The sequence below is a fragment of the Pyxicephalus adspersus genome, chromosome 3 (assembly GCF_032062135.1).
Source record: "Pyxicephalus adspersus chromosome 3, UCB_Pads_2.0, whole genome shotgun sequence".
Lineage (NCBI taxonomy): Eukaryota > Metazoa > Chordata > Amphibia > Anura > Pyxicephalidae > Pyxicephalus > Pyxicephalus adspersus.
Window position 1 is genome coordinate 23,794,566 of NC_092860.1, and position 10,548 is coordinate 23,805,113.

The 10,548-nt window shown below is 36.2% G+C and overlaps 1 protein-coding gene across 1 annotated transcript; it reads right to left on the reverse strand.

The window, feature by feature from the left end:
* Window positions 1-331: 331 nt before the first annotated feature.
* Window positions 332-9,909, reverse strand: ENPP7 (ectonucleotide pyrophosphatase/phosphodiesterase 7). Its single transcript, XM_072403951.1, has 6 exons — window positions 9,653-9,909; window positions 7,495-7,640; window positions 4,600-5,223; window positions 3,270-3,552; window positions 1,132-1,267; window positions 332-716 (listed from the first exon to the last, which is right to left on the reverse strand). Exons 1-6 carry the CDS (start codon window positions 9,900-9,902, stop codon window positions 671-673), a joined length of 1,485 nt encoding a protein of 494 aa, XP_072260052.1. The 5' UTR covers window positions 9,903-9,909; the 3' UTR covers window positions 332-670.
* Between the last annotated feature and the right edge of the window lie 639 nt (window positions 9,910-10,548).

Genomic DNA, 10,548 nt, shown 5'->3' on the forward strand with positions numbered 1-10,548 from the left:
TGCTACTAGAAAATGTAGGCACAGCTGAGCTATACTATTTTCAGTCTGTCACTTTTATATCCTAAAGGTAAATACTTACCCATGCCTTATATCTCTAGTACAATCTGGCCAATTCTTCCTAATTAAAACTGTCCTGTCGCTTGCCAGTTGTTACACTGCTTTTAAAATCTGCAGTCTTGATTCCTAATCCTTGAGTAAAACAACGCTAGCCCTGTATCTCCGGTAAATGTAGGCTTAGTCTTGCTCATTGAAACTACTTTAGATGCCACTGAAGTGAGTACATGTACAGCCATACTGAAATGCAGACTTTTTTGTAGTTTAAACCTACTTTATGTGAATTTATTTTTTTTAGTTTGAAGTTAAAAACAAACCTGATAAATACTGATATGTTTTTATTCATAAATATAGTCTTCATTTTATTTCCACATCATGTTGCTGCTTTGTGATTATTGCATATATGTTTTTTTAGTGGATGGAAGTCAGAGTGTTTGTTATGTGGAAATTGTTAACATTTTATCCAGCATTGTTTTTGATTTGTATGTTGAGCACATAAAATCGAATCCAGTTTGAAGACACTATTCATCATCCACTATAGTCATAGTTTAGTAGAGTCGAATTGCTTAGTAGAATCACAGCAGGTCCATAAAGGCTGTATGGAACTTTTAAGTTGTTAATTTCTCTCTTCCAGCGTCATGGTACTATTGGAATTCATTGCTCTGCAAAAATAAAAGGTGTTGTAAAAGTGAAAATAGACTTATACAGATACATTATATATATTATATTTTATTCACACACTGTATATAATTTAATACAACATGTATGAATTCCACCGTGTTGGACCAATGTCAAGCCTCTTTTTGTATCTTATATACAATTTATTCTGTGAATACATCATTAATGTTATCAATAACGTAATAATTAATATTGTTACCAGCTATGGTTATCTACCTGGTACAGGTAAGTTATCTTTAAATTTCTTTGACTTTATTTTCATGTTCTTTTTCTTTTTACATCACTTATTTTTGATTTGGATAACTCAGTAATATTTCATTATACAGTTTTCCTATTTATTACCCACCATGGTAACATAAACATAAAGTATATATGTTCTGTTTATGCCAATGTTCTCACCTCTTTTGTTTCTTGTGTCTCTTAACAGATATGCTTATTGTGGTAATGACAAATACTAAAAAGAGAAATCCCACTACAGCAGCCAACCCAACTGTTGCCTGGAAAATGACCTCGGGCAAACCATATTTTGTCGAATCTGGAAAGAAAGCATTTAAACAAATTGAGATATAGCCTATAAAGCACAATACAGTTTTTTAAGCAAGCGACAATGTTTTATTGCAAAACTAAATCTAGAAAAAAAAATGATTTTGAATAGTCACTACTTACATAGTATTTTCACGGCACATACAAAATTATCCTATTTACCCCTTTTTCTTAAGAGGGTATGTAAAAGAATAAATTTTGTTCATTCATTTTGTTTAATAAAGCAGTTAAAACTCCTTTCAAGTCATTTTTTGTAAGTAAAGAAGAAATCTTTCCAAATGTGACCTAGTTGCACCCTTTTGTTCTTTGGAAGATATAGCATTTACTATTGTGACTGCTTTACACTTTTGATAATTGGCCACTAGGTGGCAGAATACATTTTAGGCCTAAAATGTATTGAAACAAGCAATGCATAGCGATTTAATAGCTGTGAGTGAAAATACAGCTGAATTAGAGGAATAATTAATAAAAGATTCATAAAAAAAATTAATAAAAAATTCATAAAAGAGTGAATCCCCCTGGCAAACAGAAATGAAAGGGTTTAACTTTTCTTTTCTCTAGTTCATCCAACACTACAAACACTTTAAATGTTATATTGCTGATAAACATTGAATTGGTGTAACTTTTGTTATATATACCCTCTTTAAAACTCCAAAATAAGTCCTGATGCAGCTATTTCTTTGCCATAGTTACATCATTTGTGTAAGAAGGTCACCTGAGGGGGAAAGCAAGACCTCAGAAAGCCAAATATACACAATAAATGCCTGAAAACATCATCATAATTGCTCTGAAATTTACATTAAAACACAGATATCCGTCTAAAATTGTAGCAGGAGTTAAAAAAGCTGCAGCATCCCTATGCAACCCAGCAGAGCTGGAGCAGCTTGAAAAGAGAGAATTGGGAAATGTTGCAGTTTGTACATCGAAAGAGAGATGTGGAAATTCTTCAGTGATTGAGATTCTGCACTTTGTGGCCCCCAGGTAAATTTAACTACAGTTTCATATTGGACTGTCTGTCCTGTTTATTATCTGCTGATTAGCTACTTGCTGCTTGGCCATCAACTGGTCATCTACTAGTCATTTCCTTGCTGGTCTGTAAGCTGCTTTATTCCCCTTCTTGTGACACGTCCACAAACATTCTGAATTCCAAGCACTCTATGCCTACATGTAATAGGCACTCTTACATGTGTTTTGTGCCACCATACATGCTGATTGACTTTATAACCTTTAGAGGGGCAAAGGTTGCCAGAATCTGCTTGCTTGAAGAATGCAGTTAACTTTTTGAGTTTAATTTACTATTATTTTGCCTTCCAAAGTCCCTCCTTTCCCCTCTTAGATCATGGCTTAAATCATGGCAGATCATGGATGGTTAAAAGAGCCAGCAGGCTGGTATACATTACTTTCTGACACAGCACCCAGCCTCAGGGATTCTCTTAAAAAAAAATGGAGTGGACTACTGAGAAAAGTGGTGCAAATGTCAAAATGCCTTTATGGCTGGGGGGGCGCAGTTGGGAGTAGGTGTTTCTAGGCAAACCACATTTGCATTCAGACTGCTCTTGGTGAAAAAACACATGTGAATCTGAGCTTTTATGATTAGGGAAAAGAGAGAGAGTAGACTAGGGAACAACCTAGATGATGCTGGGTGTTCATCAGCCAAAAAATTATCCATCTGATTTGCTGTAGCTTCCAATGCTGAGAAGCAGATGGTAAGGCTGGAGGTCCACTTCAAGTCTTTGCCTATATAGTAGCACAAATTCATTCTTTGTTGCCAATATTGCTTCCAGTGGCACCTACATACTCCGGATAACCTAAATGCCAGGTAAACCTTAGCTAACATTGTGTCTGCGATTTCTTACAAAATGTAGGCTGTGTTTCTCCATTTTATCATATGCTTATTAAATCTCACCTATATCATCACATATATAGTAATTTTAATGTAATTTAGGACTTTTCTATATTTCCTTTTATTATATAATACTATAAATAGTACAAACCTTTATCATTGTCATCATTATTGTCATTGTCATCATTGTCATCATTGTCATTATCTTCATTGTTTTGGGTCAACATGTTTCTTGTTACATCCAGAGATCCATCATGAACTTCTGGTACGATTCCCAATAGCTCACACATTAATGCATAGACATGAACACTTTCAAAAGGTTCCACCACCAGCCCCTTTTTGAATGAAGGACCCACTGCTCTGAATATGGTTTTCATATCCATGACTTCATTATCAAATCCGTGTTCACCTTTATTGAACTGAAACTTGGCATGCTAGGAAACAGTAAGGAAAGTTTTTGATTAGCATATTGTGTATGCTGATTTTATTTTCACTATTGGGATTTACATCTACACAGAAAATGTTACTAAATATAATGGTTAACAATGCAGATAATATGTGGTTCTAGTGTGGTTATGTAAAGATATATTAAATATATACAGAAAGAAGACATGACAAGCAAAGATGTTATTTTGCACTAAAACAGGCGCCAAGCTTGTTTTCCTACTCTCACCTACAGATCTCTCTAAATCAGTGTTTCTTTACTAGGGTTCCAGAAGTTCCTGGGAGTTCCTTGAGCAATGTGTAGCCCTCAGGTCAGTTTAAGTGACACCAGTGACCTTTTTGGCTATCTGTAAGGGCGACATTCTTCCCATTGGCCAGCAATGAAGGAGGCATTCTTCCCATTGATCACCACACTAATATACTGTAAATTGTGGATATAGTAATTATAGCAAGGGTTCCCTAAGATCTGAAAGTTATTTCAAAGATTCCCCCATGTTAAAAATGTAGTCTTCTAAGGTTAACTGCACCCATCGGCATTTCCAGATATGCACTTGGGTCAGGGATTTTCACACAATCCCAGGAGATTACCCAGAATGGCCTTGTGGGCCTTTTGCAGTCCAAGGCTCTTCACAGTTAGCTTAGGTTCCCATGATAGACCATGACCATGATGCTTCTGAGTTCACGATAGGGTGAAGAAACATATCACATTAAAAAGGATGGTAAGTCAGGTTTTGTAGCTCAAATTACTGGCAGGTGGAAATTAGCTCAAAGTTCATTCTTTCAGGCTTCTCTTTATAAACTAAAATGCTTCTATGTAATCTGGGTTTAGCAAAATAGAAGATTGAAGATTTAAAATCCAGCAAGCACCCAGAAAATTGTCTTGCACTTCAGTTGCCTAAAATGGAAATAGTTTGCAGAAGAAAGCCCATATAAGCACTCCACATTTTTTCCTCTATTTTTCTGGATGTGCAAAACATACAATCTCTAAAACAAATGTGTCATTTTATAGAAGTACCAAGATAATTATAGCACCTTACCCCATGAATGACATAACCAGGATCTCCATATAGGACTATGGGACTTATTCTGTCATTTTTCGCGTAATGCAGCCTTTCTGGCATTTCTTCCTTCTTGTAGACATGCAGTTTGGGGTGTGCACCTTTCAAAGCCTGATATACTTTTTCTAAATTTCCTTCTTTAGGCACAAGAAGTCCAGATGGCCCATAATCCACCAGGTGAAATTGAAGATCAGAGAAGTTAAAGTTTGGGATTGTTCTAAGTAAAATCTCATCGTCACCTTTATGAACAGTAGTCATTCCATGGTCTGCTATGATGATAATATTGAGCTCAGATTCCAGGTTATAGTGCTTTACTCGACTTCGTATGTAACCAACCATGCGATCCACTTGACTGACCATATCTTTGCGCTGCTGAGTTTCTGGTCCGTACTTGTGTCCTGTGCTATCTGGTTCCCCAAAGTAAAGAGCCACAAAGTCCAGATCTTCTTCAGTAAACCATTTCATCACCGTTTCTACATTTCCTTCCCACTCTGTTTCATTGCCGTAATTGTGACCGCTACGCTCCACCTTTTTCACATTCACAGTTTCACCCCTGTAAGTTGCATTGCCACCCGGAAAGAAAAGTGATCCAGTTTTCAGTCCCTGTCAGAATAAAATTATAACATATTAATATGCTATATATATACTAAGGCTTAGTCTAGACAGTGAAGTTGCAGTGAGGTGACTGCTTCCTCATGGTCAGAAACTGTGCCTGCGCTCAACTCAAGACACTACATGTAGCCATTAGGCCAAATTTTGTATTATTATTATTATTAATAATAATAATAAACAGGATTTATATAGTGCCAAAATATTATGCTGTGCTGTACATTAGATAGGGGTTGCAAATGACAAATTTGCAGACAGTGACACTGGAAGAGAGGACCCTGCCCCAAAGAGCTTACAATCTAGTAGGTGGGGGAATTTACACACAATAGGTTAAATAAAAACTGTATCTATGCAGTGAGTTTTTATTGTAAGTTATTATTACAAATTATTCTTTAAAAGAAGTTTTACTATTTTGCAAGAAGGTTTCCTCAGAATTTGTTATTCAAATAGTGGCAATCATCTGGCGGAGTCCAATCTTTCACATTAACAACTGCTAAGCTAACATACCAGCACTGCATTGTTTTTCAGATTGGTAGCCAATTTACAGAATTGTATTTTGAGAAGGAGGAATAAAGCACAATTGTTCAGAATTTACAGAAGAAAGCAGGACCTGAATATGTAATAAGCCAATGTAAGCATCACCATCTGCATAAATAATTAAAAACACATAGTAACAAGTTTTCTAAAACCCCAGTGACTGAGCGGCTGCCAGCTGCTGGGAGCCACATGGGATCTCTTAATCCCAAGGCAGATCTGAACCTGCCCTTACTCCATAACATGAGTGTACTAACATGACCCTCCGTGGTGGGTACAAGTTACTCTGCTCTGAATCATCTATCTGCCCTTCTAAGAACACACAAGCTAGGTGTTGTGCAGATAGATCAATAATAAAATGTTCTCTTTTATAGATATCATTGTACTGTAACACCCAAAAAACCTAATCCATAAAGGGAATATCAGGTGTAACATTATCCATTACAATCTAATATACCTGATAAAAATGGTAAATCTAAATGAGTGTTGATGGTGACAGCTGAATCTGCATCTACACCACCAGTAACAAAAAACCCTCAAATTTCCATCAAGTCCTGCCGCAACACCAAGACCTCCTTCCCGCTAGTGCATTGGGCCTGATTTATATAGCTTCTCCAGGGCTGTGGAAGATAAACTTTCATCAATGAACCTGGGTGATCCAGCAAACCTGATAAATAGGCCCATAGGGTTATGAGAGCTGTTCATTATTAAAACACACAGCACAGCGCATGACATGCAAAATAACAAGATGGAAAATGTTAAAAGTAAAAAAAAAATCAGTTAAGAGATTTTCTCCATAACATTTGTTACTGCCCCCAGGTGTCCCCAATCTGATGACCAGCACCATTCAACCTACTTCTACTAAATCAACATTGGACCCACTTTAAGCCTGTAAATGACTGCACAGCAAAAGGTGAAATGTGAACATTATAAGATGATCTCTTATCCTTCTGTCAGTATCTCTTATCCTTCTTCAGTCAACACTTTCATTAAACATTACATTTTCAAAGGCTTTATCAATAAAAAAAAAAAGTGATATCAAACCGTCAGAGTTTATCAAGCTGTAATAAAACATTTATTTCCTATTACCATTTGAGCCAATTGGAAACTCAAAAACAAGTTGTGATTTCTGCTAAAGAGAATTGGCTAACTAAAATTTATACACTTTTTACTTTCCTGTGGAGTTAATAAGTTAGAAAATGAATTGGAAATTGTAAAAATCTAAAGTAGGAATAAACAGCAACAATTAGGAAAGTTTTTTGGGGGCCAGCAGTTCCTTACAAAATCTGGAGTGGAGTCTTTTTAAATAAATAAGTGGCTTCACCTTGCACCTTGTGGTTGTGTTCTTGGATCTCTTTCCCACATGGCACCTCATATGTACCTCACCAAAACAATGCAGCGCTACGTACACCAACCTACTTCCATCCATTGCAATGCTCTGAAGTGCAGCATACTCCACATTTCTGTAGTTTATTGGGCGGTCAATCTAAATAAATAGGCTACCAAACACATTGCATGGCAAAGTGCATAACAACACATACGTGTTTTAAAAATGCAGAACATAGCTATAGTAGGCAAAAAAGCTCCCTGTTATTATTATTATTATTATTAAACAGGATTTATATATCCATTCTGTATGTATATAACACATGAGCTATGCATATATAGAATGGATAGGCAAGTTTTTACACCAATATTCATACACATGTAAAACTAAATAGACTTCTTTACCTGTCTTTGTGCTGTTATCCATATTGGGAGAGTTCCATTGTCCCACCATTCTGAAATACCTTGTGTTGGAAGATATGTTACCTTTTGTCCACTGCTAGCATTGAAAAACATGTTATGAATAACACCATGATTCTCAATATATCGTCCTGAAATAAAACAAAGAAAAAAATTGTGTTTGCTATTTTAAAAGTCAGACCTTGTACTATTAAATTCCATACAACCCATATTCCATTTTATTACTCTGGCAACTTTTCAGAATGGAGAATATGAGAGCTGTCATTATGTATTAGCACAGCATATTTTATACTGGGGTACCAATCAGAGATAAGTTTATCACAAGATTCTTATCAATACTAAAGATGAAGATTGCAAAGCTGTTAGTGAATAGGTGACCCATTAATAGATACAGTTTCATCCCTGATGACCTGTTACAAACAAATTTCACAGGTATAGGAAAATTAATTCAGCATGGTGGCTCAGAGGTTAGCGCACTGGCCGTTGCAGAGCAGGGTCCCAGGTTTGATTCCCAGCATGGAGTTTGCAAGTTCTCCCCATATTTGCACATTCCAAAAACATGCAGTTAGTTTAATTGCCCCCCCCCCAAATTAAATTGATCTTAGACAGTATTAAAGACATATGACTATGGTAGGGACAAGTTGTGAGCACCTTTGAGGGGCAGTTAGTGACATGATTATGAACTTTGTAGCCTATAGGCTACATAGGTCATTCTTTAGGACAGCAAGGGTGGTACCGAGCCTCTGAACATTTGACCCTTGGAACATTGGATCTTTTTGCTGTGTACTGCTCCAATCTCTCCAATATGTACATGACTGGATAGAAATGTACATGAAGTTGGGGTTGAAAAGAGCGAGGATAGTGTACAATAACCCAATAAAAATGGCATGGACAAATATGATGGGACCCTAACTAATCGGTTGCACAAAACTTTAGAGGTAATCACTGCAAATGCATTTTTTTTCTAAAAAGCTCCTATCCAAAGAACTTTTTCACACAAAAATTGTGACTAGTCAATATTCATTTTAGCAGGTTACACGTTTGCATTATTTGAATGGCCTGTCTTAACACAACGCATGATTATGTGTAACATGTTATTGTGGTGAAGTGTGAATAGATCCTAGAAGAACAACTTCCAGGCAAAATAACAAGATGGAAAATGTTACAAGGTAAAAAAAATTGTAAAAAAGTCAGTTAAGAGATTTTCTCCATAATATTTGTTACTGCCCCCAGGTGTCCCCAATCTGATGACCAACACCATTCTACCTACTTCTACTGAGTCAATATTGAACCCTCTTTAAGCTTGTAAGTGACTGCACAACAAAAGGTGAAACGTGAACATTATGAGATGATCTCTTATCCTTCTGTCAGTATATTTATTTTCAGCACATCAATTGATTGGCTCCTTATACTGATTCTTCCTCTCACAATCCACCCCTTTCAAACAGAGACTGCAAAAAGACATCTGATTAATTGATTCCCCACCAGGGAATGTTTCAGGGAATGCCAGATTCCCTGCTTTATAAGGAGAACCCAAAGTGTGTAGATATCAATATACTGATTTGAATCCTTTTATACATTCAAATTGCTTTATGATGTTATTGGTCTTTTACCAAATAGATCGTTGCAAAAAAACACTTCTCACGAACTTTCATTAAACATTACATTTTCAAAGGCTTTATCAATAAAAAAAAGAGTTTATCAAGCTGTAATAAAACATTTATTTCCTATTACAATTTGAGCCAATTGGAAACTCAAAAACAAGTTGTGATTTCTGCTTAAGAGAATTGGCTAACTAAAATTTACACACTTCTTACTTTCCTGTGGAGTTATTAAGTTAGAAAATGAATTGGAAATGGTGCCGGTTGTACAAATCTAAAGTAGGAATAAACAGCAACAATTAGGAAAGTTTTTTTGGGGGCCAGCAGTTCCTTACAAAACCTGGAGAGGAGTCTTTTTAAATCAGTAAATGCTTTCACCTTGCAATACAAAATAGATTGCTGCCTTTCTATATACATTATATATACAAAAATATTTTATTATATACCAATATTTGTTTGCAAACATCTATCTACTTATTTATTTCATTTGGCATTTTTGAACATTTAAAAACATTTAGGCAAACTTTGCTTTCAATACTCACCAGTTAACAGAGTGAAATGGCAAGGACTTGTAATGGTGATAAATGCCGGTGTCATATACTTTGCCTTTACACCATCTTGGCTCATGGTATCCAAATTAGGGGTATCTACATCCTGGTCATAATTCCAGCGAAAACCATCAAAAGAGATGAGTAGGAGCTTATGGGGAGCTCGCTGAGTCTTTTGAAGAGGGGCAGATGAACCTAATAACACAAAAGCAGAGAGCAGCACACACAAAGCTAACATTTTCATGGCAGCTGGGCCAAGGAGGAAAGTGAACAACTGATAATCAGGTTCATAGATTTATAATGTCTGAGAACAAAGTTTGCCCAGATATCTAATCTATTACAATCTTTACAATGCAGAGGAATCAATACCTATCTGGTACCAACATTTCACAGGTTTACTTTGTAAAATGTATTTACAAAGTTACTGATGGAATATAAGGGGAGGACATGCTGTATTATCAAATATAACTATACAAAGCCAATGTCTGTTTGGTGGATTTGTCTGGTTTCCGTTAAGTAAAAATTCAATTAGTGAAGGTAAATAACACTAAACTGATCATGAACTGTCACCTAGGTAAGTAACAATAAACTGATCATTAACTACTAGTTAGGTAGGTAACATAAAAACTGATAATACGTTTAGGTAAGTAAAAGTAGACATTTCTACCTCTAGTGCTAAATGTAGAGGCCTTTGCTGTGGTTGTCCAATATGTTGCTTCCAGGCCGTCATAGCTAGCACAAGTAGGATATGGAGAATTTATGAAGAGAATGCTATTTATAGTGGAGGGGGGACAAAAGCAGTAACTATGAGAAAAAAGGACTCAATGTGGCTGCACTCATGTGATTCTTGGTGGATGGTGGGCCCCCTTAACCACTGGGGTCACTACAGG

What these genes read in the sequence shown, in the direction of transcription:
- ENPP7 (XM_072403951.1), bottom strand. Translation starts at nt 9,902, where the DNA reads ATGAAAATGTTAGCTTTGTGTGTGCTGCTCTCTGCTTTTGTGTTATTA. An exon ending in GGATAACAGCACAAAGACAG is followed by an intron (nt 5,224 to 7,494) that starts GTAAAGAAGTCT and finishes TTATTCTGACAG; the next exon opens with GGACTGAAAACTGGATCACT. An exon ending in AGACACAAGAAACAAAAGAG is followed by an intron (nt 717 to 1,131) that starts GTGAGAACATTG and finishes TTATTTTTGCAG; the next exon opens with AGCAATGAATTCCAATAGTA.